General features: G+C 44.5%; 2 protein-coding genes across 3 annotated transcripts; one reads left to right on the top strand and one right to left on the bottom strand.

Moving 5' to 3' along the window:
* Positions 1 to 57: 57 nt before the first annotated feature.
* Positions 58 to 16,117, top strand: LOC144411409 (uncharacterized). 2 transcript variants are annotated; one of them, XM_078107965.1, is made up of 11 exons: positions 58 to 224; positions 2,982 to 3,133; positions 3,248 to 3,760; positions 3,900 to 3,947; positions 6,175 to 7,198; positions 7,663 to 8,186; positions 14,608 to 14,863; positions 14,946 to 14,963; positions 15,040 to 15,069; positions 15,353 to 15,458; positions 15,571 to 16,117. In XM_078107965.1, exons 7-11 carry the CDS (start codon positions 14,608 to 14,610, stop codon positions 15,602 to 15,604), a joined length of 444 nt encoding a protein of 147 aa, XP_077964091.1. In that variant the 5' UTR covers positions 58 to 224; positions 2,982 to 3,133; positions 3,248 to 3,760; positions 3,900 to 3,947; positions 6,175 to 7,198; positions 7,663 to 8,186; the 3' UTR covers positions 15,605 to 16,117. The 2 variants fall into 2 exon arrangements, with proteins under 2 accessions (XP_077964091.1, XP_077964090.1); XM_078107964.1 differs by lacking the exons at positions 14,608 to 14,863; positions 14,946 to 14,963; positions 15,040 to 15,069; positions 15,353 to 15,458; positions 15,571 to 16,117 and having other exon boundaries at positions 3,248 to 3,383; positions 3,737 to 3,760; positions 7,663 to 7,826.
* A 13-nt stretch (positions 16,118 to 16,130) lies between these two features.
* On the bottom strand, positions 16,131 to 27,785 carry orc1 (origin recognition complex, subunit 1). The gene is made up of 18 exons (XM_078107963.1): positions 27,343 to 27,785; positions 26,758 to 26,885; positions 26,494 to 26,666; positions 25,405 to 25,849; positions 24,966 to 25,212; positions 23,894 to 24,004; positions 22,859 to 22,921; positions 22,206 to 22,313; positions 21,812 to 22,073; positions 21,613 to 21,719; positions 21,023 to 21,124; positions 20,292 to 20,463; positions 19,488 to 19,595; positions 18,673 to 18,822; positions 18,116 to 18,235; positions 17,824 to 17,993; positions 17,622 to 17,709; positions 16,131 to 16,576 (listed from the first exon to the last, which is right to left on the bottom strand). The coding sequence occupies exons 1-18, from the start codon at positions 27,435 to 27,437 to the stop codon at positions 16,382 to 16,384; spliced, it is 2,844 nt and encodes a 947-aa protein (XP_077964089.1). The 5' UTR covers positions 27,438 to 27,785; the 3' UTR covers positions 16,131 to 16,381.
* Between the last annotated feature and the right edge of the window lie 192 nt (positions 27,786 to 27,977).

The following is a 27,977-nucleotide window of genomic DNA, read 5'->3' as shown; positions in this document are numbered from 1 at the left end:
AATTTCTCAATAGAGTTTATAAAAACAAAAAAATTTACGTCAAACCTGATGTCTCAGCATTTGCACATAGGAGGCGGGTCCATAAACATAACGCCCCGCCCGCTGCGTCCACGGCCCGTCACTCCACGGAAACCTGCCAGACGTTAACATCCTAAACTGAAGTTCCGCGCACATTGGCCTAAAGATGATTAATAGCAAGTTACCGATCTTCTTCGTCGTTATCGGTAAGTATTCAATATGTTCGCGAGACTAAAGACTGAATATCTAAAGCGCTCAAACCAAACTCCATTACACAATTACGCATGGAGTTGCCTCAGCTGTCGATTGAGATTTGCGGCATTCAGATGAAAATCGAGAATAAACCAGAATAAAACAGACGTGGTAACGACAAGTTAGATGCGTGCGTGTCTCCAGATGAACCGAGAAATGTTACTCAGAAACTAGCGTGGTGCGGTGTGTGGGAGTGAAAACAATGCAAATCGGAGTATTCACGTGGTAAAATAATAGTTCAAAACGGGACATCAATAAAGTTGAATGGACACTTTTCTGTTCTCATGAGACCTGATTCCCGTAAAAGGCTGGTTTTCCCAGAAGGGAAGGAAAGGTACTTTCCACCTGCCGCAGGAGCGAAGTGACGCTCCCCTGCTGTAGACTGAAATGTCTTCACTGTCCCTGGCTTTGTTACATGGGAGTCCAGCGGTGGGGACCGTAAACCTCATTAGAATAAACGTTACATAGGGATTTGGTCAAAACTGAACACACAGTACACACACACACACACACACACACACACACACACACACACACACACACACACACACACACACGCAATTCAACCGGCATCATACACGAAAATATTAAATACTTACTACAATGTATTACTCGTGTTGTGGGACATGGACCTGTGCACAGTAAAATTGTGGGGACTTGTCCTCTTTTTGAGGACAATGTCCTTGTCATAAAAGATCTACTATAAGTGAGAAGCACGGCCGTCCTCCAATCAGAGGATCGGCGGTTCGACCCCGGGCCCTTCTAGCCGCATGTCGATGTGTCCTTGAGCAAGACACTTGACCCGACACTGCTCCTGTAGCTGTGACTACGTGGATGATAGTTCCTGATGGGCAGGTGGCGCTGTGCACCGTAGCTGCTGTAATCACTGTATGAATGATGACGTGTAGTGTTAAAGCGCTCGGAGCGGTCGGGATACTAGAAAGACGCTGTACAAGTACAAGTATACTTGGTTTAAGTACATGTAGGTTTGGTGACCGTGAGGATTGTGCAAGAAGCTGTTATAAAGTTACAGATAGATGAAGTGATGGTGGCGTGTAGTGAAAGAAGCAGGAAACCTGCGCCGCCATTAACACATCACTGTGTGCACCAGGCCCAAAGCCTAGAGAGGCCTTCTGTGCTATTTCACTGTGTGTGGGTGTGTGTGTGTGTGTGTCCACAAGTGTTTTTTTGGGGGGTGTTCTTCTGGTTGGGATGACTCATAAACCGGTTTAATCCTGCCTACGTACTCCTCACTCTCCCGCTGTCTTATGGCTGATGCATGTGAGGCCCACTGGCGTTTGCATCGCTTCATCTGCAACTTCAGAGCGGTCCAAATGATTTATGCAACAGTGGAGAAAAATAAATAGTGTGGAGGCTTGTAGCTGCTACAATCAAACAACCACATGGGTCATGAGTGACTTCCATTTGGCGATGTTGGCAAAAAATGAACCATGCCTCGCCTTAAGTCAACGTTGCATTAAGTGTGTGATACGACTTTGAGTCCATTGTTTGAATAATGTTCCATCTCTGGTTGTTTTTGAGTTTGAATTAAGTCTGTTGCAGGACTCTTTACAATACTGGTTTTATTCATTCAATTGTTCAACACTAAGCAGCATTATCTAATGAATCTGAGTCACAAAGACGCGTGCTGCAGTAACGGTCTTTCCCTCATAGCTGCAGGGGAAAGCCAAGTGTTTAAACACGCCCTGTGAGGTAATCTCCTCCAAACAAACACTGTAAAGAAATCATTGTACTTAAGTGTAAAGCAAACTCTCAACAATTCTGTCATCTTTACAGCATGTGTTAAGTAGGGGATCAGTCTGACTCAGATAATCTACAGTATATATTGTTAGTGTTGACAAATTGGAATTATGAGACTATGGTCACTCACTCCTCCAATGGAGCAGACGTCCAGACTGGAAGGATCTTGTTGGATCTTTTTTTTTTTATGTCTTGTTCTTTTTGTTGTCTGTTGACGTAAAGTATTTTATTAGTTGATCGCATGTAGCAAGTGTGAGTGGTATATGTAGCTGGTGTAAATGTACCCTGAAGTGTAGTGGAGCATGTATTTAATTACTTACTTATACCTCAAAAATGTACTTACATTAAATAATTATTCGGTCAGTTCATATTCATTTTGTAGTTTCTACCATGAATATATATATATGTGTATGTATTTATTTAGCATATTCCATGAGTATTATCGACAAGTGATCTGATCTCTGATCTCTGATAAACCAAAGCTTATCTCTGTCTTGACTAAACACATAGATTTCTTTTCAATTAGCTCTGTTTTCATGTTCATTTATTCAGAGATCTGATAACAATCCGAATTGTTGTTAAATAAAAGTCACTCAAACTGGTTTCTATCTGCTGTGAAAAGCTGCACGAGAGTAGATATTTGAAAAGTATAAATACTCTTTGACTGACTTCTCACTCCCTTCACTTCCTTCCCTTCCATTCATCCAGGTTTTAGTGTTGCCCCCCTTGTAGTGTAGATTGACATTCACAGCACCCTTCATGACACACGTGTTCTCTGCTTAAAGACACATTTTATCCATTCTGTGTTCTTGCATGTGGTCTAGAATAAAGTTCTGATAGAATTTAGAAAGGATCTCAATGAGATACAATCAAGTTATTGAAATCAAACCGGAGAGGAACATGAACTCCGCCAGCCTAAGTTTGTTTTGTTGTTTGTTTATCATTGTCAGGTTTTGCAGTGCTGCCGGTTCACCCTTCAGCTGCAGCAAAGCGTCCGTCCGATCTGACCTGCAACGTCACCGAGAAAAACAATGCATTCATCTACCTCCTGTCCCACCCACCCAGTTCCTCCAAGTGCAAAACGCTCTGGGAGGACAAGAACGTGAGTCCTTCACACTCGGCCCCAACTGGGTTCATCAGAGAGGATCTCTAATAAGCTGAGCATCTTTCCCCATCCTCAATGTTTTTTTTTTTTTTTTTTTTTTACATTTTTCAGAGGACTGTCATCGTAATGAACCGTGAGTCTGTCCCAGCGGTCCAGAATGTGACCGACCAGTCGCTCACCCTGGATCACTGCGAGCCCTCACTGGCCTACACAGTGGAGTGCCACGATGAAACAAACATGCTGATGGGGAGTACCGTTAGTTTAGCAGTCCTAGCTGGAAATAAAGATTATGGATTTTCATTATTAATTCATGTTTTTATCCGTAATCGGTATTTTCTAAGTGAAAAAATTGAATTTCCCAGAAGATAACTGCCGCCAATTCTTGGACAACATTCAGATTTCTTGTTTTGTGAGATTAGCAGTCCAAAGCCCAAACATAGTCAAACATAGTCAGGTTAATATTATAAAATAAAAAATAAGCTTTGTAAAAACTGTATTTGTACCTGCTAATCAAACCTGAAACATGTCTGGACATGTTCAGTGAAGATATGAATTTGGCTCTGTAGAATCACTTCCTTTTCATCCCTTTCCTTTTTTAGGTCCGTGGAGAAGCCAACTGCCAAGGTAAGTGTGGCATGTCTGAGAGCTTCACTGCATTGCATTTGTTTTTAAATTAACAGCAATTTAGGGAGGAATAGGACATTTTCATAACTAACCCTTTACATTTTTCTGGTTTGTTCTCCACATTCTTTTTGTGTTCTAGTCAACTGCAGCAGACTCCTGGATCCAGAAGATAATCTCACACCCACTGGTGAGTCTCTGTTTCCTCTACGAATTCACTTTGTGGTTTTAGATTGCCGCCTTGAGTGTATAAAACCCCCTTTTTGCCCGCCGATTCTGTTTAAAATGTAAGCGCTCGACCACAGGATGCTTTTGTGCAGCAGTTTTCAGGAAGTAGAAAACTCCAACTACATTACCGTTAGTTACACCTGGTAACTGTGACCATCATACAGCTTTGTGAAGGAGATGAAAAATTGCAGATTCCACAAAAAGAGCATCACCTACACAATAAATCACATCATCATCTACATCAGTCATACAATCATCTACATTTAGAAGAAATAAAACCAGGATTCTAAATGAAGTGTCACGTGTGGCTCACCGCACCGTGCGTCAGGTAGACGGTAGAAGACAGAAGAGCAGCGGCAGAAAAAGAGGAAGTTTGACATACAGTGGTTTGTCACGTCATAATTGTTTGAGATAGACTAAGAAAATCCAGCTGTTTGTTCATGTTTGATCATTGTTTTTTGCGTATATTTACTTTAGTCTCTTTAAGTATTATGACCAGATGATACACTGCATTCAGAAATGCAGTGAGCCTACATTCTTCACCTTTTGACTGAGCCACTCATTTAATCCAACAAGTTTAACCAAGAGGAGGCAACACACAGGTTGTAAATAAAGAAATTGTTTTATCTAAACAATTTCTCAAAACAACCTTTACTTGTTCTACTTCACACGTGTAAACCAAGAGACAATTCAAAGGCAAAGGATTTACCTTTTACACCACAACATCATTGTTACGGCCCTTTTGTAGATGCCAGGACAATAAAACCACAATCAACGACAGGCGACAGAGTCAGGGTAAAAGGGGTCTTTCTGGTTTTTATTATTACACAAAAAGATGGCTCCCAACAGGAAGGAGGGAGATGGTGGAAGATGGGACCTACAGGTTGTGCCAAACAAATGAAATGAATATAACAAAACGAGGCCTAGCTCACCACTGGCTCTTCATCCAAAACAAGTCAAACAAAATACCTTACCTGCTTCTCTTAAAAAGGACTAAAGGAAAACGTTACACAGGAGACAACAACCACTACACCTGGTGTGTCTATACAAAGGTATACCTACGTGCAAAAATGTACAGGGTACCCCAACGTACTAAGGTCCTCAACCTCCACCTTACAAAACTCCAGTTTTGCTACCAGACAGCCAAAGCTCACGGACAGGAAGACTGGCCACCAGCCCGCAGCGCAGAACACCCCCCATTTCACTTCTCAGGGGTCTTCCTTTATGGACCGCCACCGGAACGGCTGATTGCTTTCCACCTGTGTTTGGAGTTGGCCAATCAGCATAATCACTGGGGGAGAGAAACCAATGAGCAGGAGGGAGAACGACAAGAACACATGCAGACCGTCCCCGTCTGGCATGTAACACCCCCACCCATATAAGCTCAGAAAAAAAATTAATGCCACAAAAACAATCTCCCATAAAGTTACGATCTAAATTAATAGCTGAACATAACTATACAGCACGAGACAAAGCATCAGCAAGAACATTTTCAGATCCCTTTTTATGCATGATGTTAAGGTTGTAGTCCTGAACACTGAGAGACCAACGCATCAGACGTTGGTTGTAGTTATGCATCCTGGAAAGAAACACAAGAGGGTTATGGTCGGTGAATACTTGAACAGGCTTTTCACTTGAGCCAAGATAAACCTCAAAATGCTGTAGAGCAAACAACAGGGCCAGAGCCTCCTTCTCTATTGTTGAATACCCAAGCTGATGCCTGTTGAATTTCCGTGAGAAATAACTCACAGGGTGGTCGATGCCGTGGGCATCCTCCTGCAGAAGAACTGCATCAGCTCCAACTGCGCTGCAACCTCCAACTTGAAAGGCAACATGAAATCCGGGGCCTTCAGCCTCTTTGGCCAATCAGCGTAATCACTGGGGGAGAGAAACAAATGAGCAGGAGGGAGAACGACAAGAACACATGCAGACCGTCCCCGTCTGCCATGTAACAATCGTACTGATAAATGTATTGCTTTGCCAATTTAATAATACAAAAGAAGAAATGCATTTTTACAAGATAAAACCACAGGGAAGGCCAGATGAGATCTTTCAGGTTGGAGCAAAGTGGTGGAACAACAGACATCATCCATAGAGCCACATTGCTAACGTAACTAATAATGACCATGTTTTTGAAAAAATGCTAAATGGAATGACTCATTTTCTCTCATCTTTGTCTCGTCTTTCAGTGAACTCCACCATGATCTGCATCACTGAGAGTCGGTGTCTGCCAATGACTTCCTTTGTTTTTATTGTCATCGGTTTAATTGGTATTGTTATTTTAGTTGTTGTGGCTCTTTGGTGTTACAAGAAATGGAGAGCGAGAGGATCTGGGACAACGGGAGTTTTTTACACTCAACCATGTGAACAGGTGGTAGTCAACATAAAGACCCCCGTAGGAGACGTTGTGGTGCAAAACCACATCGTCTGAACAAGGAAGAAGGAAAGTGTCAATGTTCTCGATAATGTTTTTTTAAGTCCTCATCATCAGTGCCTTATTGACAAATGATGAAATAAGATAAGAAAACTGCAGATAGAAAACTATTAATATTATATTATATCATGTATTATAACTAGTTATATAGAGGGGAGGAGTATAAGTATTAAGATATGTCATATGACGGTGTTTAAACTTGTTCGGGAAGGTTAACTGTAACTGTCCATCAGCTCACCTGACGGTAAAACCACATGATGTGGTGCCTTTCTGATCAATTGTGATATTGATCTTCGCTGTGGAAGTGGAGATTAATTCATTATAACTTTATAATACGTTTGTACACAGTTGACATGTTGTATCTCAGGGATCTTGGACTCCTGCTTTGTCTTATGTGAGAAACCTGGAGGCCGTTTCAAATAAATACCAAATAAAACCAGAACTAAGAGTTTAAAACGGCCGGAAAGCTGCGTGGAGCAGCAAAGTTATAAGATGTTCATTATGAGTGAATTATTTTAGAATAAAGGTTCATTTGATGTTTTCATAATTCTGATTAATGCACATGTAAAGACAATGAATAGTTTAGATTATTATGAAATTTGCTTTGCTTTTAAACTATTTGGGGTGGTATAAACTAATGATTCTATGCATTTGTTGTGTGTATTTTCTGTTCAGTATATTGAACCTGATTGGAAAGGTTAAAAGTGGGGCGTGGGAACATGTTTTATTTGGCTCTGTATACAAATCAGAGTTTGGGGTTATGAAATAATGCTGTTCATGTCATGTCCAGAAAAAGATGTTAGTTAGGTTGTCTCGTGTCCGTCTCGTGAGTTCCTGTTTTATTTTGGAAAATGAACCTTCCCCTTGTTTCAGGCAACTTTCCCTTTCCTCTTGTGTCGGTGTGATTGTCGCCCCTCCCCTGATTATCTCCACCTGTGCACTTCCCCTATGTGTGTGTATATATTGTCTGAGTCTCCCTCTGTCCCGTGCCAGTTCGTCTTGTCCCAAGCCACCGTGCCAGCGCTACGTATGTCCACAGTCTTGCCTCGTTTTTTGTCGACACCTTAATTGAGCCTGCTTTCAGTTTTTGTCTCTAGATCGGTTTTTTCCTCGCCCACGAGTGATTTTTATTTCAGCGGCCATGCCCTGTCCTTTTGTTAATAAACTTTGATTCTTTTTTCGCACCACGTTGTGTGAGTCGTGCATTTGGGTTCCCGTCCACCGTCCGGTCGTGACAGTTCAGAGATGATGTGTGTGGCTTATATGAGTGCCTCCTGCTGAATAAATCATTAAAAAAAACACACCTCCATTGTATCTTCAGATCGAGTGAGTTGCTCTCTGAAGGGTTTATGATTTTTTTTCTGAATGCAAAATAAATGTAATGTGGTGCCATTTATGCGACAAAAAGCGGAGCAGTGAGACTGTGAGAGTGTGTGTGGTTTATATGAGTGCTTCCTGCTTAATGAATCATCTTAAAAAACACCTCTATTGTATCTTCAGATCGACGTCTAAGACTCTCAGAGGCTGTGAGTCGCTCTCTGAAGGGTTTCTGTCTTTTTTCTGGATACAAAATAAATGTGATGTGGTGCCATTTATGCCACATGAAAGCGGAGCAGTGAGACTCCGTAACTGTGAGGAGACCGATCGCAGCCTCGTGCCGTGCGGGAGGCTCGCGTCGCGTTTCGCCGCTTCATGACTCGGAGGTGCCGGTGTTATTGTGTGAAGGACAGAACGTAGTCTGACTCAGGAAAGCAACCTGCTACAGTGGTGAGTTTTGTTACGTGGTCACTGTTGTTTTAGTTGACTGTTAACAGTGAGAATTTTTTGGTTGAAAGTACGTCTATGAAAGTTTTTTCAACGTCTATTCGTAGACGTTGAAAAGACGTCTTAGACCACATTTCAACGTGATTTTTTACACGGTAATCTTTTGTCCTCTCTTGTGTGCTATATCATTATTTTAGAGGTTTAAAAAAAACAAACTGTCAAGTTATTTGTAAAAGAGGTTCGTACAACGACGTATTAGAAACTTGCTCCGTCGCCTCTCGGGGTGGAGATGGGAGCCGCGCACCAGCTTCTCCCCCCCCAGCCCGGGCATGCTCGACGTGTGCAAACGCGCTGCTGCCCGGCTGGCGACCCCCTGGCCTGCTGTCGTAGCTGAGACCACCAGATCCCGCTACGAGGGGAAGAAATTGCCCATTGAAAAGAGCCACGGCTTTTCCCCCGAGAGGGGGCTGTGTGGGCGGCCCCGCCGCTGCGCCGCTGCGCCGAGCGGGTGAAGGGCTTCAGGAAATGTCTCGCGCTTTTTCATCCGGGCATTCAGAATATGTCTTCGGTTACTCGGACTGATGGCGTATGCCATTCTCGTAGTTCGTCTCGGTCGCTTCCACATGAGAGAATTCCAGCTTTGGGTGGCCTCATGCTGGCTGGATCCCGTGCGTAATGGCGCACGGAGAATGGTGGTCACACCGGGACTCGCCAGGCCGGGACTCGCAAGAGACGGAGCGCCCTGGCGAGTCCCGGCCTTTCTGATCCACGGGGTGCCCATGGGTTCCGTCCTGTCCAGGAAAGTGGTCACGACGGACGCCAGCCTGACAGGTTGGGGCGTAATTTACGAGGGCCGATCTGTGAGGGGCCGCCGGAGTGCGGACCTCCAGCGGTCTCACATACATTTTCTGGAACTTTCAGCGGTGTTTCTCCCCCTGAAACATTTTATTCCGTCTCTCATGGCCCATCATGTCCTGGGGCCTCATTTATACACGTTGCGTACGCACAAAAGAAGGCGTACGCCGCTCGCAATAATTGGTATTTATATGTGACCAAATGGACACTTATAGTACTTTGGAATAATATTCAGACGTGACAACGCCACTCTCTTTGATGGGAGAGACCCTGAATTAAATGATCTTACTGGCCAAAAAACCCCATACAACGTAGATCATAGACAGAGGCTTCTGTGTGTACAGTGCAATATCACTTTTATTTAAACAATAACTTTATAAAAACACATCCAAATAATTTATACCAGTAGTGATTGGCCGGGGGCAACAATGACACTTCCAACAATAAAACCACTGCACACTGTTAAGAAAGGCTAAAATAACCAACACTACAAACCAACACACACAAATACAATTAATGATCCTGGTTAAGAGACAACACAATAAAAGTGGGGAAGGGGGAAGCAACGGTCATCAAAAAAGGCACAATATCAGTTTGTTATTTCTATAAAGAGAGAGCAAGATGGAGGCACTAAAGCATAATCTAAACTAAAACTATGGTCGGAGAAAAAGAGCAGTGGCTGCCCTGCTGACCACTCCGTGTCACCAGTTCAGCCTGCAATGTACAAACAGCCATTAATCACCGAGTACCCATCTTCCTCCTCATTACAAAACGCATAATGTGCTTGCAAGCCCAACTTCCCTCCTAGGCCCAATGCACCTGTGCACCAGCAGGTAGGACTCACCAGGTCTGGTTCAGGTCTGACAATTATGAGATTGTGAGATGCATGTACTGGTAAAATATATTATAACATTGTTTTGTGCTAAGGTCGTGTCTCAAGTGTCCTGTATTTGACCCTGAAGTGCAAAGAGCAGCATGATACAAAATGTTGCTTTGCAGCTGCGCACTGAAACGGGAGAGCGGTCAACTCGATCTCGTAGAAGCTTCAAAACAAAGGACTCCTGTTCATGGCCTTGGTTCATATCTTATTCGGAGCTTTCGTTCCGGATCCACGTTTTTACTTTATGTCAATTAATAATGATTTGCACCGGCCACTGAGGAGGATCTTGTGTGTGTGTGTGTGTGTGTGTGTGTGCTACCCTCAGCTTCACCTGGGTTCTTATCTCAACCTGCTTTGTAGCTTCTCGTAACTGGCACGGAGAATGTTCTTCACATGTGTATAAAAACTCAGCGTTTTCACTGCTCGGAGACGTCATTACGCCGAGCGCTGAGATACGTGCTGGTGTGCTGGACCTCCTGCTTGCAAGCAATAGTTAGAGCCAGATATCTGCGGAGAATTGCTCATGTAATCTTTTTCTCTTCAAAACAAATGACTTCTGTTCATGGCCTTAGTTCATATCTTACTCGGTACGGAAGTTCCGGATCCACGCTTAGAGCTGATGCAGGGGATTCAGAGACTTTTGACTGTTGGCCTGCTATTTGCTTTTGCAGGTTCATCACTTGTTTCCTCAGGGCAGCTACTTCCTATTCATTGCCTGTCTCTGGGCTGAGTACTTTTGGAAGTGACTCATGTTCTTTCCTATATGCTACAGTTTGGCTAGATAAAGACCTCATCGCAGTGAACATTGATTGGAGTTCTTGAACTTCAGATCTTAAATGCTCAACATCTTCTTGTCTACTGCCTATGCCAGGCCTAGCATGAACTCTCTGGATAGACGTGTGCAGCTTTGTCCTTGAAGACCAATACTCCTCTTCGTTGCGGATATCGCTCAGGAGTTCCAAGAAAGTTGGCGGATCTTCTTTCCGTTCCCTGAGTTTGAGCTGTACCAGCATCATATCAGAGTGGACAGCACCTCTCAGCTGCTCCACTCGCGCACGGTCGACGCGGCCTGGAGGGAGACCTCCACGACAAACCACCTTGGTCAACGACAACTCCAAGCGCCTAAGAAAGTCAGACAACTTTTCCTTGGGCTGCTGCTGTAACAACCTAAAGGCAAAATACAAGTCCTCGCCGGTCTCAGCAGACCCAAAAACACTCTCAATAGCCTTTAAGCACCGAGCTGGACTAACCTCTGGATGCGCAGTCCTCACAGCTTTCACAACAGCTAACGCCGGCCCCTTCAGACATTCCATGATACGCCGTAGTTTCTCCTTGGCCGAACGCTCGCTCTCCTCAACCATCAGGTGTGCATGCTCCAACCAATGCTCCAACCAATGCTCCAACGACTCTTCCCCAGATGGGGTTGGCAAAGTACCAGAGAACGCTGGTGCCAGCTGCCGTAAAGATGTTTTTTGTAGTTCTTTTTTTTATTTCATGTTTTTTTGTAGTTCTTTTTTTTTATTTCATGTTTTTTGTATTTATTTTATTTTATTTGATACACTACATATTCCCCACCTCTATCTCAAGTCCAACGTATTCCGCTGGGAGGGTTGGGGAGGGGGGCGCAGACGGGGGTGTTGCACGGGGGTGATCGCCGGTGTTCGCCAATTTATTGGGTTTGTTGAGCATGTTGAGCATTTTGTTTTGTTATTCTAGGACTTGCACTTATTTTTCCTATTGCCACTTGTCAGAGGATATCCAAGCTGCCACAATAATACCTCCAGATGTCAGAGTTTATTCCAAAAATACTCTTTTTAAGGTTATTTTATTCTGTTATGTTTTCAATGAAAAGTGCTATTGGAACAGAAATTCAGTTACACATGAAAGCATAAATATTTGCCTAATCAATAGAGCTGAAGTTGTCATAAGTGGGACCATTAGAAGAATTAAATGAGACGCAGGGCTGTGTTATATATATATATATATATATATATATATATATATGTATATATATATATATATATATATATGAAATAACAAATGTAAGCAAAAAGAACATTAACAATAAATAATATGAACATGTAAAAACAACCTGATAATAAATTAAAAAAATTGAACTAGTCCCACTCTTTGAACAAAGCATTGACTTTGTAGCCCTTGTCAATAAACTGTGCCACAAACGTTTCGTAGTCACTTCTGTACTGGAATTCAACAACAAAGACATTTATCGGTGCGTCTGCGTCGTCCTCATTTTCATCCACGGAGTTCTTGAGGTCTTGCAATGCTCGTAGCTGGTTGCCTCTGTCCACGTTGGTAATTTCAGGCAAGGTTACCTTCCCCTTAAATGCTTTTGTCTGCAACCACTTTGCTGCCAACAAGGTGTGTTCCAGCATTTTCATTTTGCCCTCATTCTGCATTTGAAGAAAAGGAGTATCATAAAAAAAGGCATACATTTTAAATATATATATTTTTAATTAACGTTGACTATAAAATATGAAACAATAAAAAAGCAATCCATTATATTTCAACAAGACTGTATATATATTCTATGTATCTAGCACAACAATTACCTGTTGGTCTTTCTCATCTGTGCCTGCAGTGCTGCTGGTTGGGCTATCTGCTTCACTGAACATAGCGAGAATAAATCATCACATAACTTGCAGGATATACTTTTCTCTAAAAGATGACAAGTCCAGTTGTCCGAAGCAACTACATCATTTTATTATCACACATTTCTAAATTTATTAAAAAATGTAATTTATCTGTTAATTGTTGTTGTAGAAATCCATAATTTCTTCATTCAACACAGACTTCCTAGCACCTCTATTTATACAACCTTACTTAGAAATTAATTCACAAACAAACATTTACGTTATTAATTTCATTAACTTCACACTTAAAAAAAACAGACCACAAATTGTCTGTCTCATAATTTTGCCTGCAGCAGCCTTCTTAGTAGTACAAAATCCACTTCTTAATATTATTTGCTTTTTTGGGGGGATAATAAATTTATATTTCATTTCTTCAATATATTTAGAATTAGCCCCTATTTGTGTCTTTTTTTATTATTATTTCAAAGTAGGTTTTTGAGCCAATACTGGGACTCTGTCTCTGTGTGAATTAAACTCCAGCTGAATCTATCAACTCTGCTGTGGTCCATCTCTGTCCGGGATTCCCCCCTAGAACACCCACGCGTCACAATGTGTATATATCCTATAGTTAGTATTCAGATGTATACCCATTACAGACATCGGTTGGACTACTATATACAACAAAGACTAAAGGAGGCAGGCAAACATCACATGTAGTGTATATACAAACAAAAAAGAAAAAAATGAATATTGATTCAGTTTGGAGTTTGTTTTTTCCCCTGTCCCTCCACAGAGGCACGGACTGCTGACTTCAAATCTCCATCTGCGTTTTGAACTATTAATGTGATATTACAAAAAAGTGTTTTTGTAAATTCACTTAAACATCTTCAAATGGATCAATATTATTTTCGTATTCATTTTATTCTAATCCATGAAGATCTGAAGCTCTGTTAACCTTGATCACTGCTCTCCAAACTCACTGAAAGTGCTTCGGGGAATGTCAACTTTCTCTCTGCTGTTTTTGCTCTCTTCTCTCCGAGCTGCATGTAAAGAAAAAAGTTTTATTTAAATTGGAAACTTGAGTTGGTAGTTCGAGTTCAGAACAAGTATTCCTGTTGTGACGCCACAGAACTGACACTTTTGCCACTGATGTGCTACTGTACCGCCGATCCCCCCGTGGAACACCCCCGTCGGCGCCCACCCTCCCCAAACCCACCAGCAGAATACGTCGGACTTGAGATAGAGGTGGGGAATATGTAGTGTATCAAATAAAATAAAATAAATACAATAAACATGCAATGAAATAAAAAGAACTACAAAAACATCTTTACGGCAGCTAACCTGTCGCACAAACAACGGCTCCGGGAAAGCCTGGCTCCGCCCACTCGGCGTGGCGTTGCGACGCCCGCCCCTTACTTGACGCGAGTTGTGGCAGTGCCACTGAGTGCCACTGAGTGCCACTGAGTGCCACTGAGTGCCACTGAGTGCCACTGAGAGCCACTGAGTGCCAGTGCCACAAGGAGTAACTCGGCCCTGCTGGAGAAGTGTCTGTCTTGTGGAAATCCCCTCTGATGCAACATCTGGGGCCAGAAGAATCTTTCTGTCTTTCTTTGTTCCCTGTTTTTCTTTCCTTCCACCTTGCTCTGTACATTTACTTAACTTAATTATATATATAATATTAATTATATATATTATAATTAATTAACTATATTATAGTTCATCCATTTTAACTTGAAACTTCACAACAATGCATTTACACTGTGCCAATAATGCCAATAAATCTCTGGTAAAGGATCAGTATGTTTTTTTCTTGCACTTCCACAACTACAAAACTAGAATGAATGACATTTTCTCGCCTATAATGAATCCCAGATTAAGATCAAAGGTTATCAGGATTTAAATTGAAAAGTGAGACCAGCTCGATTTGTTTGGGGTGAAGCTCTTGTCAAATGTAGCACGATAAGCCAAATATTATTTGAATCTAAATGATCAGTTTCTTTATTTCCCTTATTAGCGTTCACGTATCTGCAGCTTGAATGAGAAACCAGTAAGCAGACAGGATCACTTTGTTTTTCTACGGCTTCTCTCTTCTCCCTAGATGTCGTTCTATTGCCAACAGCCCCTGGAGCCAAACGTCGGCGTTGTGGATCGGCTGTACGATGCCGCCAGTGAGGACGGTCACATCTATTTGGGGAACGGTACGCTTCCACACTGCTCCTCCACCGACCCGCCTCGGCCCAACAGCTGTGTGGTGTGTTCCCAAAAGAAGGTTTATGCAGTTTGCTCCGACCTGCTGAACAAAGTGACACTATTGATGGAGGGGGACGGTCAAGTGATAGAGCTCATCCAGAGCGGTAGGAGCTGGTATTCACTTGTTTACTGGTTCTACTAGTCTTACAAATAGTAACAGTAACTATAATGTGTGTTTGATTGCAGATTGCCCCGGATTATCTGGTGAGAGTCTTTTAGATCTTTGATCCACTTGCATGATTTACATCAGCTCTTGAACTAATTCTCATCCATCTTTTAGCCACAAATGACTCAACTGGCGACGCCTCGGGTGAGTGTTTACTCGTTGTCACTGCACAGCCAAGACAGACTGCGGGTCCCATGAGAGTTTATAAACATTCATAAATTAAAATCCCATATATTGTCTGGTAAATGTAGTGGATACAAATGAAAATGTGCATTTCTCCTTTGGAGATTTTGTCTCTAAGTAGAAAGTACCTTAAAAAGTAAACTCATAGAAAGTAAAAGTACCTAAAATGTGAACCTAATTAGGGAAGTGTTGTAGAAGACAACTGCTAGTTGCTCACTTCTGTCGTTTCCTCTGTGGGTGTTAGGCGAGTGGCAATGGCAGTGGCTCCTCCTCCTCCTCCTCCTCCTCATACCCATCGTGATATTCGTTTGGTTTGTTAGTCGAAAATGGAAACAAGAGCATCGGAGAGGGTAAGTAGTGCATGTACAGTTTGCTTGAAGAAGTTGGTATGACAGATAACCATCCTACTCACATGACCTGTTTTTGTAACCACACTAAACAAACTGATCCTCTCTCCTCCAGGGAGGAGAATCCCAACGCTGAATCGATCCTGTAGCGTTCACCGCTACACTTTTGCTGAGCGCTTGAAATCTCAGTAAAAGACCTTCATGTCTCCTGATCTGGTTTAGGCAGCCGTGGAGGAAGTAGCAGTGCGTTTGATCATAGTCCCTTTCTTGAATTGTAATATGAATGCATGACTAATAATACAATTCTGCCATGTGTATTATGGAAAGGGTCACTCTGCACGAGTACTCATGGTTCAGGTACCCTTAGATTTCCATCCCTATACAGTTTTTCATCACCGCTGGATCAAACGGACTACAAAAAGCCGGCTGTGTGTGTTTTTCCAAGGAACTCGTGTTGTGAAGTTTCTCTTCCATCTCCCACATTCATGAATTAAAATGCTCTTGCCAGTGGGAGCTGATCCAGCGCTCCACCCTGAAGGGAGCATAGATGCTTGTTACCGTAAACTATAACTCAAATCCCTGGAGTAGATTTGATGCATGATCTGTAATCCGTACGTGTTTCAACTGCTCCACTCTCAATAAATGTCCCGTTAATAATTTTACACCGGTGTCGAGTTTAAGTCTCATATTAAAGATAGTTTTATTGCATGTTCAGGTATGAAAACATAAAAGATGCACTATACAAAGTTAAAAAAACGACTCCAGTAAGAGCCATATCGCATTTTTAACTGAGAACATAAAGATGTCAACCCAAATTCTTCCCTCTGCACAAAGAGATATTATCTTCATAGTAGTAGTTCACACACAAAGTTAATTTAAACATCCCGTAGCTACGGGTCACCAAAGAGTCCACCGAGCACCCTCGTTCAGTCGGCCTTCAGGGCGTAGAGCACGTCGTCCTGGCTGACGTTGAGGCGGACCCGCTGCAGGACTCCCAGGCGGCTCGGCTCCAGCAGCAGTAACCGGCAGCCTCCCAGACGCCGACACACCGTCAGGCCCTCCGACACGCTGATGGGCTGCAGGCCCTCCACCCGACACAGAGCCTGGTGCTGCACAAACACCTGGGGAGCGCAGGAACGGAGTTCACACAAGAGCCAAAAGCTCACAGCTCGACCGCCATTAAGTGAGCCGAGGGACTTGATGTCCCTCTGGAGATTTACCCTAAAGACTCCTAAAGGCCTAATTTCAAACCCGTATTCACAATGCGTCACAATATGTTTTACAACCATAAGCACACATCTATAAGCGGTGTCGAATTCTAAATATCTTTCTACAATTAATGTTCATACAGAACAAACAAGACTGGACAAAACAAGATCCTGGCAACAGGTCAAGATAAATATAAAACCATTTTGCAGGCTGGTAAGTGCCTTAACAGCTTGCAAATGGTATGTAAGTTACTTAGAAGATGCCTGCTCACATATTTGATCGAAACTGATTTTAGCACTTAAGGTTTTCCAGAACTGCACATCAAACACAATCACCCACTTGTACGGACATACGCGTCTGTCTTGTGGACATTCTCTCAACTCGCAACATCTGGGGCCAGAAGAATCTTTCTGGCTTGTTGTTCTTTGTTTCTCTTTCCTGCCGCCTTGCTCTGTAAGCTTCCTCTTGCTAGTCTTTATTATCATGCCTCTAGGGCAGGAGAGTCCAATGGGGCCAGACACTGCACACTTTTTAAATCAAATTTCTGTAATAGCAAAGTCAAACAATAGCAAAGTCATCCGGCCGGCCAGCCAGATGCGGCGGGTGTGATGCGTGTGCTCTAGGGATTCGACCGATTATAGAGCGACTTTGGCATTTCTTTGGGGGAGGGCGGGAGGAATACACTCTGGTTCGAGATCAAGTGAAAAAGGGTCACACTTTACAGTTTATCTATTTTGCCAGTGTGGGCTCCCCGCGACTGAAAGGGCTCCAAGCACCTCTAGAGTTATTATCAAGTTGTCAAATAATTGAGTAATGATACTATTCTTACCCCGAAATAACTTACAAACAGGCCCCGCCCCCGCCCCACGGCGAGTAAAAAAATATGCAACTCAACTGTATATAAGTGTGCTTGTACTTCGGCGGACAGCATCGTCGTACCACATTTACATTCTTTACCTGTTGGAAGGTGGCCTCCTCCAATCCCAGCCGCCGAAACTCAGCGATGACCGCCCGCAGGAAGAGCTGCTCCTGCAGCGACGCGCGCCTGGCCACACACACACACACACACACACACACACACACACACACACAACGGTCACCTCATCTCGTCGCACCTTCACAACGCCGACCTTAGTGGGACCCCGACGAAGAGACTCACTTGATGGCGGTGACGTAGGCGGAGGAGAACATCTCATTCAGCGCCTCCATCACGTGACCCACCTCGACTAGACCCGTGGCCGACGGGTCGGCGGCCGAGTGCTCGCAGATCTCCGTCGCCCTGCGACAAATGTCCAGACACCGGCGGGCGTCGCCCGACAGAGCGGCCACCTGGGAGAGCGGAGGGAGACCTGTGAGGGGGGGGGGACGGATCCCGCGGGAGAATGCTTTCCCCCCCTCACACCCCCAGGGTGCCCGGGGGTAAGGCGCCCGCGGTGGCCCTGGTCGTTTACCTTCCTGGACACGAGCTGGAGTGCGTCCTCCTCGAAGGCCTTGACCTTGTTCAGCCGCGACATGATGATCTGCTGCAGCTGCTTGAAGCTGTACGGCTGGAACGACATCCTGGTCAAACCCTGGAGACATTCAGGAAAAAAAAGGACAAAGAAATACACATGTTGGGGGGTTTTGTGCAGCTAATTCTTTACGTTCCATCACTCGCTTTAGGAGCTGCTTGTTGTTTCCGATTACACTCTTCATGGATTTCCCTTCAGGGACTTCAGGGAGTTACTCAGTTTGCAGAGTGCTGCAAGCTGCACAAAAGGTCTTGGGGGAGTAAATAACATCCATACATAGATTTCAATTTCCCCTTAATCTAAGACTAGACCTCGCGACCACATCACACCAGTTCTAGCTTCCCTTCATTGGCTCCTGATGCAGACGACACAATGTGACCCGGTGAAGCAGACGAACAAGCTGCCGCAGGTCTTTATCTGAATAAAGCGCTGTGAGCGATGAAGGTGAGCGATGAAGGTGAGCGATGAAGGTGAGCGATGAAGGCGGCTCCCTTTACCAGTCTGCTGGCCACTCTGTTGATCATGATCCTCTCCGGCAGGTCCATGGTGTTGGCGATGGTCAGCACCACCAGGCGGGCGTGGCGCCGGGTCGGCCAGTCGAACAGGTTGTACATGACGTTCTGTTTGCGCGTCCACAACAGGTCCAACTACAGGACAACAACAACAAAAAAAGGGAGGGGGGGGGGTGAGTTTAAACTTCTGCCACGTCATCACACGCTAACTTTAAAGCTTTAATACATTGATGAGGTATATTTTAGGAGGTTTAATATGGAGCCACAATGTTGACTGTGGTTCTCCTCCCGCTCGATGATCAAGCGGAGCGAGAGAAACTTGACGGGCGAAGCGGAGTCAGAAGAATAAAATGTTATTGCGCTTATTAAGTCACTGCGGTTGGTTACTTTTCTGCTTCTTTGTCAGATATGACATGATTTGTTTTGACTCTAATCCAGGAAGTCAATACTACAACAGACATGTCAAGCACTCGAGGGGAATTTGTGATGGAAACAGTGACTCATACTTTTACCGGATATTTGACACGTTCAGAATGTGAAATGGGTGGAACGCGGTAGAATACGAGAGGGAAGCTCATCTTTGTCCTTTTTACTCATAAGAAAGTTAACCACTGACACAATAATTTACGGAGTATTTAAGATGTGAATATTTCTTACAACTACACATGCCCAAAAGAAAGTTGTAATGCAGTGTGTTGGGAAATTAAGCTTTTTTTTTAACCAGTCTTCCATTTAATACAAGTAAAAGGGGATGCTATTATAATGTTTTGGAGAGACGCCCACAGAGTAAATGTTCTTACTTCGTCCACCAGCAGCACGGTAGTCTCCTTCCTGGGCGCGGGGTTGCTGAATCTCTTCTCCAGCAGAGCTGCCGCGTGGTCGGCCGTGGCCTTTTGACCAGTCAGCTTCTGCAGAGACAAGACCGATCCGTCAGTGAACACAGCACGCCGTGGTGGTTGAAGAAACGATTTCACAATCAGCACAGGGGGATTTTGTCCCTAGGATGGGTCAACATCAATCTTATATTGCGTCTAGATGAGGGTGCCAGCTGAATGCTCACAACCACACACATGAGTTCCTTCGCAGGATTTCCGTTCCAACCTTTGTTGTGCTCAAGATAAAAAAAAGATTAAAAGAACATTAAGGTTACCCTGGGCGGCACACAGTCTGCAGAGGACCACTATTGTGTCCTTAAACGACAGTGGTTTGAAAACGTCCTGGCTAAATGTGGGGACAGTGTTGGCACTTCAAACACAGCCGTTAAATGAAGAGGGCAAAGTGCACGAGGACAGCAGGAAGAGTCGCTAGTTCAACAGTGGAATTCTGCCTCCAAGATGATCAAATGTTTGTGTTTAAAATAACATTAACAATTGAACAACAGTGTCTAAAATACACTTTCTAAAGTGATTACTCATTACTTTTAAGATTTAGTCTAGAAGAAAACAAACATTCATTATTAACAACAACATTCATTAATCGCCATTAATGAATTTCAAAATCAATTAGTTCCTTTTTTTTTAATCTATTGACCTAATTTTTAATAAACCCTGACAGACGATAGAAGAGGCCCATTATGAGGCGATTTGCAACATCAGTGATCTCACCTGCAGGATCTGGACGTAGGCCTGATGAGGATCCGTCATCTTCATCCCGTTGATCTCGATAAAGTGGAAAGGAGGAATCTCGTCCACATCGGCCGCGTGCTGCAGACAGCGCATCACCTCCTGGACTGTGGCCGTCTTCCCCGTTCCCGGCACACCCGAGATGTACATGCACCTGGGCACGACATTCGCATTCTTTCAGCTTTTTAGAAATCGATAGAATTTTAAGCTTCTAGTTCAATTAGTGGTCAAACTGGACATCGTGAATGCATTGATTTGTTGGTCTGCAGAAAGAAAAATGTGCTGGTCTTATTGTATGTAAAAAAAATTGGGATACAACAAAAAACGCTTTCTCAAGTAATTTATTCCAAACTAATAACCAGCTGCTTAATCAAACGAATTCCATAAATGCTGGAGATGTAGAATTTTAAGGCTGATCATCAATTATCTATTTGTTGTGGCCGACAAGGACACAAGAGCAATTCAATTCAATTCTTGAATTGAGCAGTTTGTCAAAAATCCTAAAGAAGAGCCGTGACTACTGTGTCAGAAACTGGGTGATTGCAACACAACTAAAAATGTATTGGAGGACAATGCACACATCCAAAACAATTACCGACAAGCGAACAGTTCACAGATCGAGGTCTCAAACCGTCTCTCAGGGTTACACTCTGTATTGGTTGCATCTTCTCCATGACTGCAAACACCAAAAGAACCCAGGATCTGGATCTTACCCCCCCGTGCCGTCTTCGATCTTGCTCTCTACGAAGCTGTAGATGTCTTGAAACTCCTGCTCTCTGCAGGGCAGCGACTCCGGCACGGAGGACACGTGCAGCCTGAAGAGACCCAGCAACGTCAACGCTGATGCACGAGTGACCAATGCTCAGCTCATTGTTGATCACACGCATAACAATCTGGTATTCATGCAGTCTTAAGAATTGAAAAAGTAGATTTTATAAAAAACAGTGCGATAAGGACTATCAGAGGATGCAGTTCCTGGAAGAAATATAAAAAGGCGCTCATTAAATAAATAACAAAATGAAGTTACTGCTTTTCAAATTGAGTTTCGCAGGAAAGGAACAAAATATCGTCGGAGGAATTGATATCATGATGATCATTACGTGAGGAATTCTAGAGCCCCGTTAATAAGCGTTAATACATAAAACACCGTTGAAAGGCTTTGAATGAGCTGATATATTGTGTTTATTTTATTATTGTCGTCTCGTCCTTCTCGAACTTACGCAGCAAGAACAAGAACAAATTTTGAACAAGAGTGTATTGAAGCCTATTTGAGGGTCAGAGGTCACCGACCGGTGCGTCTCACCTCGTTCTGGCCTCCTCCAGAACATTGGCCGGCTGCCGGGCCGGCAGCGACCTGCTGGGGATGCTGGGCGTTGCGCAGTGAGGAGTGCGCGGCGTGCCGGGTGTGATCTGCCCAAACAGCGAACATTTAAAAGAAGGCGAGGCGGGAAAAGCAGACGACGATCCGTTTCTGTCGCAGACGCGTGTTGCCAGGACTTCACCTTCCTGTTGGGAGTTCTTTGCGGCGTTCTGGTCGAGGAGCGGATCCTCTGCTTCGAGCGAGGAGTACGAGGCCCTGCAGCAGCGCGTCTGCCCTTTTTATACACCACGTCGTCATCACTATCGAGCCCTGCCTCCTCTTCCTCTTCTTCATCCTCCTCCTCCTCCTCCTCCTCACTGCTCTGAAGCTCCTTCTTGGATGGAACAAACTCCTCCTCGTCCTCTCCGTCTGAGTTCAGGTCCTGCAGGTTGTCCAGAAGATTCCTGAGCATACAGAAACGAGAACCTTCAGCACTCGAAAGCCTCCTAAACTTTATTAAACAGTTGATCGATGGAGGACTCTCCCCCCGCACGGCGCCTCCCCTCGCCTCCCCTTGCCTCCCCTCCTGCACTCACAGCTGTTTTCTGATGCGGGACGACACCAGCTGGGCCGACTTCCTCTTCGAGCCCCTCGGCGTGGCGATGACCGGCAGCATCGGAGAGATTTCATTATCCACTTCGGCCCTGTCCACATCAACAGCAGGACAGCCGTCACATTTTGATTGAGGCGGTACTTTATAACATTATGAGTTAGGATATTATGAGCTGAGCTCCGGAGGTTTCAGGTGTTTCAAATCAAGACATTCAGATAACGTTGAGGCTTGTTAGTGTCTGGTACGGCCACAGTGCCCACTGGCAACTATTTTCTCTAATGTATAAAGCAATACACATGGTTCTGGCTCTGGTGTGACATTCTGAGCCCTGACTCTGTGCTTCGAGGGGGTGTCAACAGAAAAATGTAAGTAAATTAGCTGTGGGCTACAACTTGAGCCTAATTTTCTGTTACATTAATTTCCATTTCTCCAAATAACCATCTTTAAAAGTGTGTCAAAAAAAGCCATCGGAAGCATAAAGGTTCTGCAGTTATGAGGATTCAAATTATGGACATGCAGAAGTAATACATAACTAATAATTACATCCTCAGAAAAGGTGAGTGTTGTTCTGCGTGTTCAGGTTTGTAGTAAAATGTCTGAGAAGAGATGTGACGCATTCAGAAAGCGTCCACTCACAGGACTCCCAGCGCCGGTTCCTTCAGGGTGTCCCGTTCTTTTTTTCGAGAAGGAGTGGCAGCTCTGTTTGAGGACACATTTGATTTCATGGGTTACGTTGGGTGAGTGACGTGTGTGAGTAATCGCACTGAAACGGTTTCACCCGGCCGTGCAGCCTCCAAAGCTCAAAGGAAGATTAAAAAAAACACCACAACCTCAGTGCGGGAATTTCCGTTGTTATGGTGATTACCGCCACCAAGGGTCCGTTTCAAGAAGGGGGTTTAGTGGAATCTCAGTTTGTGAACCCTGAGATGAGGGAAACTCTGGCTTTTCCTCATTCATTCTAGAACTCTGTATCAGGCGTATTTTAGCACAGTTTACACATATGAACAAAATAAGATGTTACGTTAAAGACTAAAGTGTTTTCTGGAACATGACACGTCCTTTTCTGGACGATCCTGTTGATGAAGAAGCGGTTTTACTTTGCAGGGTGTTAAACACGTCGGGAGAGAATATTGAGGTCCCGATTAGATATATTGTCTTTTCAAGATGACTACTTGTTTGAACGGTATCGTTTTTCTCCACAGTCCATCAAATATGTACATAACCTCACCTGTCCTCATATAAGTAACGTCCCCCATCGTGGACATGCTCTCACATACGAGCACATTCTTTGTGTAGTAGGTTTTTCTGCAAACGGCATTTTCCTTTACAACATTAGAATATTAGTAAAGCTGCTGTATGCAGAGCCGTGAGAAACGTGTGCGTCGCTCTGAAACGTATTTTAAACCTTTTTGTTCCCTGGACATTTTTGTTCCCTATTATTCTTGTGATTAAATAGGAGCATGGGTGTGTATGTCAAGCCTGTGTGTTCTAACAAACAATGTATAAAATGCACGCGCTCAACTCTGCGTGAACCTACTTCGAGCTCATTAAACCAACTCTGAACGGCTGTTCTGAAACCGAAAAGAGTTTCCCATCTCAGGGTGAATCAACTCAGAGTTTGTTAACCCTCCTACTTGAAACGGACCCCCGGCCTGCAGCGCGGTGACTCACTTCTGCTCCCTGGTGGCGTACGGCCTCCTCGGCGTAGCGGCCCTTCTTCTGGGGGTCTTAAGCGAGCCGGTCATTGACTCTGGCTCCATCACCTCGTCACCCTGCGGAGGACTTTTATCCAACAGAAGAAGCACCAGTGAGCCGGCATATTCAAACTGGTTGTAACCAGTTCAAAAGCCGCGCTGGGGGCTCTGCTCGCCACCTCCTTTGCCGAGCACGACGAAAAAAACGGAAATGGTAAAAAATAGACTTTGATTTGTCCATTCTAGACAAAGAGGCAAACCAAAGCGAGGCAACATGACTACGATTATCCTCCGCTGATGAAAACAATTCAGCCAATGACTCCAACTAAATCCTAAACACTGTTCGTCATGTGGAAATAATTAAATAAAGGAAATGATTTGTTTATGTATTTAAATTATTTATGGTAGAGTAGGATGTCTAACCTGAGTCTATTTTGACATCTACTTCCCTATTAAGTTACCTAGTTAGATATTTGTCAGTGTACAGTTGATTTAGAAATCCAGTCATTAACTTTTATATATTATATCTGCCATTATTAGTGCTACGACAACTATTACAACTCTCAACATTTTATTTTCCATTTCCTTCTGTACACGACACCCATCCGACCATCCTGGGACAGGGATCTCTCCCCCGTTGCTCTTTCCCGGTTCAAGGGGCTTTTGGGGGGAGTTTTCATGTGTTTATAATGTGAGGGTCCAAAGACAGAAGACGCAGTATGTTGTATTGGATTCTAAAGCTCTCTGAGACCATTTTTTTAAATAATAATGGGCTTTACAAATAAAATTGAGCTGAATCATTTAAGAAAAACTCATTCAGATTTAAGTCCTCCATAGTGGGCGGGACGATGCTACTTTCTTGTCATTGGAATACAGGTTTGCACTGCACTGTTAGATTTCAGCAACATGTTGTTCTCTTTCTTATTTTTACTTTTAGGCTGTAAGATGGACTATTACGCACTTTTCTGTAGTTGAAAAGCTGCGGCTGCTCTCGACCCGTGTGGACTTGCACGTGGGCAGTGCGACTTCGCGGGACAGTTGAGTCTCACCTGGCAGACGACGGAGGACTGGTCCTCTCGGAGAGAGACAGCTTCTGAAGGACGATGACCGAGGGCTTGAGGGAGAAACTCCCCGGAGTGCCGGGGGCCCCTCGGGACCTCCTGCGGGGGGTGAGGGACAGGTCCTGAGGGGGGGAAGCAGACAGCCTTCCGACAGCCACCATCCCCACCGACTCCAGCTCGTCGTCCAGCAGCTGGCCCAGGATGTCCTCGCCCGCCATCGAATTCCTCTCCGGATCTGACGGGACGAGGCGGAAAATCACGACAGGAAGACATTTTAAAAATACCAAATAAAAGGGTGTCGATTAGAATGTTTGCTTTCTAAATCGCGGAACAGTCCTGTATTGCACTTTCTTGCTGCCAGTTTGCAGCTTTATCGGCCAAAGAACAATGCAGCAGCTGAAGAGTGAGCCCTCTCTACAGCACTCACTGCTGAGTTCCAGTTTCTTGCGCACGCCGGGCGTCCTGGCCGAGGCGTTCCTCCTCTTGGCGCTCAGACATTTGGAGGCCGACAGTTTGGTGCTGGAGTGGAGCGACTCCGCCTCGGCGGCGCGGGCCTTGCCCGCACTCGCGGTGGCCCGGCCGCCTCTCGCCTCCCCCTGCGCGGCCCGCCGCATCACCGTGAGGTCCGGGGTCGGGAGGGCTCGTCGAGCGGGGCCCCGGGACGCCAGAGCCGCTGCAGGCGGGGAGCACGGCGGGGAGGGCGGGAGGGAGGGCGTGGGACGGGGAGGCGGGGAGGAAGCCGGAGCGAGCTCAGACTCCACCACAGAGCGCTCCGCCACTCTGAAGGTCTTGGAGTCCCAGGACAGCTTCACGTAGAGGGCGTCCCCGTCGCCCGCGTCCGGGAACGGAGCTGCTGCGTCCAGGTGCGTCACCTTTGAGCGGGAGGACAAAGCCCCCACGAGGGTTAGTCACACAAAACATCGTCCCTCTCCCCTCCAGAGGTTTTATGTCCGTGTAGGGGGGTTTGTTATCGCACATCTGCATCAGTGGACATTTGATTAAATAGAGCGAAAAGCATGTGTGAAACACTTGGCCGCACGCCGAGAGCAACGCGTACAAACAGCTCTCCCCCGGTGCAGCAACAGCGTTAAACACACGAGCGGCAGGTGGAAAAGACAACGACATGATTCTACTCGATGTGAGTGGATCGAGTTTGACTTTTGCCACAGCTGACAAAAACGCACTTACAGTTGTCACGGTTATAATGATCGAACGCTTACATGGATGTAAGACTTTGTACAGGATGTCGCCACCAGTAGTGTTCATTTGGAGTCTTTTTATACATAACAGAGAGATTTGGGCTGGAGTCAATGCGTGCAAGCATCGGCAAGATACGCGGAACACCAGTTTGCACTTCTGCCTTTCAGGGGGGAGTTTCATGTAACCTAAGAAGACGATCAGCGCGATGAGTGGACTTTATGAGCCTGTAGAAGAAGAAACACTATTCCAGCTCCTAGAGGACAACAGGACAGCGGCAGCAGCATCTGCATGTTATTCAGAGCTCATTGAATGTCACCTGCACGGGTTTGAGGATGGACCCGGCGTCGACCTCATCGTCACAGCTGCGACCCTGGTAGTAGAAGATCTCCTGCGGGTGAGGCTCTCTGCCCAGCAGCTTCAGTTTGCTCAAAGGCACTTCAAAGACACGAACAAACCACTGAACCACCGCCTTCTTCTGCTTCCCGCTATCTGAGAGACAGAGAGAGAGATTCAGCAACATGTCCACAAGGAACAAGGTCAAGTGTAGCGTCAAGTGTAGCGTCAAGTGATCGGGACTCACCGTCGCCAAACAGCCTGATGACTTTGGCCACATACGGGTTATCCTCATCCTCTCCCTCAATGAGGATGTGTTGGCCGATCTTAATGACAGTGATCCGCGGCAGACCTTCCACGCTGATGGCTAAAGAGCTGAGATTTACATATTCAGATCGTTAATACAGCGAATAAACAAAAGAATCAATAAAAGATAGTCAAAAAAATATAAAAAGAAAAATAAGGATAAATAGAATAAAACGATGCATACGATATAAAAAGTCCAACATTGTTTGCAAATATATATCACACTACATGTGACAGCTTAACCAACTTGACAGGTTCATCATCCCCTGTGTTCAATGAAAACTATGCATGTCTTCATGTGTTAGTGATATTTAGTGATTTGTGAAGGAACACGGTACGTATTTATCCGCAGAAAACACTAAACTAACGTTAGTTACTCCTTAAACTAATAATGAACTCTTCCGAAAGCCTCTTGGATCAGATGAAAATGCATCGCCACACAGAATATGGTGCAGTTATGTATATTTAACAACCCAACTGTATATAAAAGGAGTACAAATCCAAAAGACACAAACTTAGTACTCACCCATATTCATAGGTTTTCAACTTCCTGTTGAAACTTAAAGGCTTTCCACGCCACTCGTAGACTCGCCTGACTCTCAATCTGGTGAAGTACTTCATCCTGTGTCCTGGCTGTCTGCTACACGAGCTCAGCAACACAAATAATAATGCGTACAAAAACAAAAACGTATGTTGGTCCGTTTATCAGCGTTGATTAAAAACCCGCATCGAAAAAAGAACTTTTACAGAATTAACGTTAGTCTCCAGAAAATGCACAGCTTCATTCGGAGGTTTCGCGCGAAAATTGCGTAGCTTCCGTTCTTCTTCTTCTCTAGTATTAATGGCGTCGCCGAAGGAAGGTGAATGGTAAATGCTGCCCTCTTCTGTACCGGGATGTATTATATCATAAGTTTATGTCTTGTGGAAAGATAAAGTAAGAAACTGAACAAATGAACAAATTACTACAAATATGAAACTATATAGTTTTAAATAATGGAGGCTCCATTTTTTAAAACTATATAGTTTCATATTTGTAGTAATTTGTTCATTTGTTCATTTTTGCTCTTAAGGCAAGTTGAAATATACAAAGTCCCTCAGTCTTCAAAGTCTTCAAAGTCCCTTTAATAATACGTTCATTGCGTGATTTGCTTTAACTCGCTC

Source organism: Gasterosteus aculeatus, chromosome 8 (assembly GCF_964276395.1).
Source record: "Gasterosteus aculeatus chromosome 8, fGasAcu3.hap1.1, whole genome shotgun sequence".
NCBI lineage: Eukaryota > Metazoa > Chordata > Actinopteri > Perciformes > Gasterosteidae > Gasterosteus > Gasterosteus aculeatus.
Note: the sequence above shows the minus strand (reverse complement) of the source record. Positions and strands in the feature narration are given on the sequence as shown.

Excerpts from the sequence above, each read along its gene's own strand:
- orc1 (XM_078107963.1), bottom strand. The coding sequence starts at position 27,437 with ATGAAGTACTTCACCAGATTGAGAGTCAGGCGAGTCTACGAGTGGCGT. Across the intron at positions 18,236-18,672 it reads ACAGAGTGGCCAGCAGACTG|GGTTTGACCAGGATGTCGTT; the intron begins GTAAAGGGAGCC and ends GAATGTCTCCAG. Across the intron at positions 17,710-17,823 it reads GCCTACGTCACCGCCATCAA|GCGCGCGTCGCTGCAGGAGC; the intron begins GTGAGTCTCTTC and ends GTGTGTGGCCAG.
- LOC144411409 (XM_078107964.1), top strand. The coding sequence starts at position 185 with ATGATTAATAGCAAGTTACCGATCTTCTTCGTCGTTATCG. Across the intron at positions 225-2,981 it reads GATCTTCTTCGTCGTTATCG|GTTTTGCAGTGCTGCCGGTT; the intron begins GTAAGTATTCAA and ends TATCATTGTCAG. Across the intron at positions 3,384-3,736 it reads TGAAACAAACATGCTGATGG|TCCGTGGAGAAGCCAACTGC; the intron begins GGAGTACCGTTA and ends TCCTTTTTTAGG.